Source organism: Pteropus alecto, unplaced genomic scaffold (assembly GCF_000325575.1).
Source record: "Pteropus alecto unplaced genomic scaffold, ASM32557v1 scaffold102, whole genome shotgun sequence".
Classification (NCBI taxonomy): Eukaryota; Metazoa; Chordata; class Mammalia; order Chiroptera; family Pteropodidae; genus Pteropus; species Pteropus alecto.
This window is the reverse complement of record NW_006432224.1, coordinates 1,198,005-1,199,241: the sequence shown is the minus strand read 5'-3', so window position 1 is coordinate 1,199,241 and position 1,237 is coordinate 1,198,005. Positions and strand designations below refer to the sequence as shown.

The following is a 1,237-nucleotide window of genomic DNA, read 5'->3' as shown; positions in this document are numbered from 1 at the left end:
GTCCCTTTGAAGCCGACACAGACAATGCCAGCCTGGGAGCTGTCGGAGGAGCAGGTGCGGAAGGCTGGGAGGGGGCCGTGGAGTTTGTCCCCGGGCAGCCCTACCGGGGCCGCGGGGCCTGGGCCCCGCCGAGCTCGGCGACTGAGAGGGAGCTGTTGGCCGTGGGCGCGGGCCAGCCGCTCTGCCGCGACGCAGCCATGGGGCAGTGCTTTCGCGGGGAGCGCTGCGTGTACGTCCACGGAGAGGTTTGCGATATGTGCGGGCGGCAGGCCTTGCACCCCGTGGACGATGCCCAGAGGGCAGACCACATAAAGGCCTGCATCGAAGCGCACGAAAAGGATATGGAGCTCTCGTTTGCCGTGCAGCGCAGTATGGACAAAGTGTGTGGCATCTGTATGGAGGTTGTCTATGAGAAAGCCAACCCCAGCGACTGTCGCTTTGGCATCCTCTCTAGCTGCAACCACGCCTACTGTCTTAAGTGTATCCGCAGGTGGAGGACGGCCACACAGTTCGGGAACAGGCTTATCAAGTCCTGCCCGCAGTGCAGGGTCACCTCCAACTTTGTCATTCCCAGTGAGTTCTGGGTGGAGGAGGAGGAAGAGAAGCAGAAACTTATTCAGCAGTACAAGGAGGCATTGAGCAACAAGACCTGCAGGTATTTTGCTCAAGGCAGGGGGTGCTGCCCCTTTGGAGAGAACTGCTTTTACAAGCATGCAGAGCCCGAGGGCGAGGGCGAGGGCGAGGAGCCTCAGAGGCGGGGTTCTGGGGAACCCGGCAGCCCTGACAGCCAACATATGGAACCCGAGCAGGTGGGAGAGGGCCGCATGCACTTGCAAAGCAGTAAAGAGCTTGTCACGCTTTGGCTGGCCAGTCTGTCGTGTGAGCCGTTTTCTTTCGCTGGGAGCCAATGGGCTGCCCCTTTTCACAGAGCGGTGGGACGTGCTTTTTGTGCGGCTGGAAGTATCTTTCTGTTTGGTTCGTGAGCGTTTCGCTGTGGCATGTGGTGTGGTGTGCTGAGGCTCTGTCATCGCTGTTGCCCGTTTTCTGTTCGTAGGCGCATCCGCCATGTCCAGCAGCCGTTGAAGCCATTTCTATAGATCATCCATCCTCGTTTTCCTGCCCATCCCCATTTTTTCTCCAGGAGTCTGGTGTTTCACAGCATTGCAAAAGCCCTTAAAGTTATTGTTTGGTGAAATGACTATGACTGTCAGTTTATGGCTCATTTTGTCATCTGTTT

General features: G+C 57.9%; 1 protein-coding gene across 1 annotated transcript; it reads left to right on the top strand.

Annotated features, from left to right (window-relative positions):
- Window positions 1–5: 5 nt before the first annotated feature.
- On the top strand, window positions 6–1,017 carry MKRN3 (makorin ring finger protein 3; the record flags this gene model as incomplete). Its single annotated transcript, XM_006927047.1, is given in 2 exon segments — window positions 6–875; window positions 877–1,017. Coding segments are annotated over 2 exon segments (1,011 nt in total), but the record flags the coding sequence as incomplete, so codon positions are not given.
- Between the last annotated feature and the right edge of the window lie 220 nt (window positions 1,018–1,237).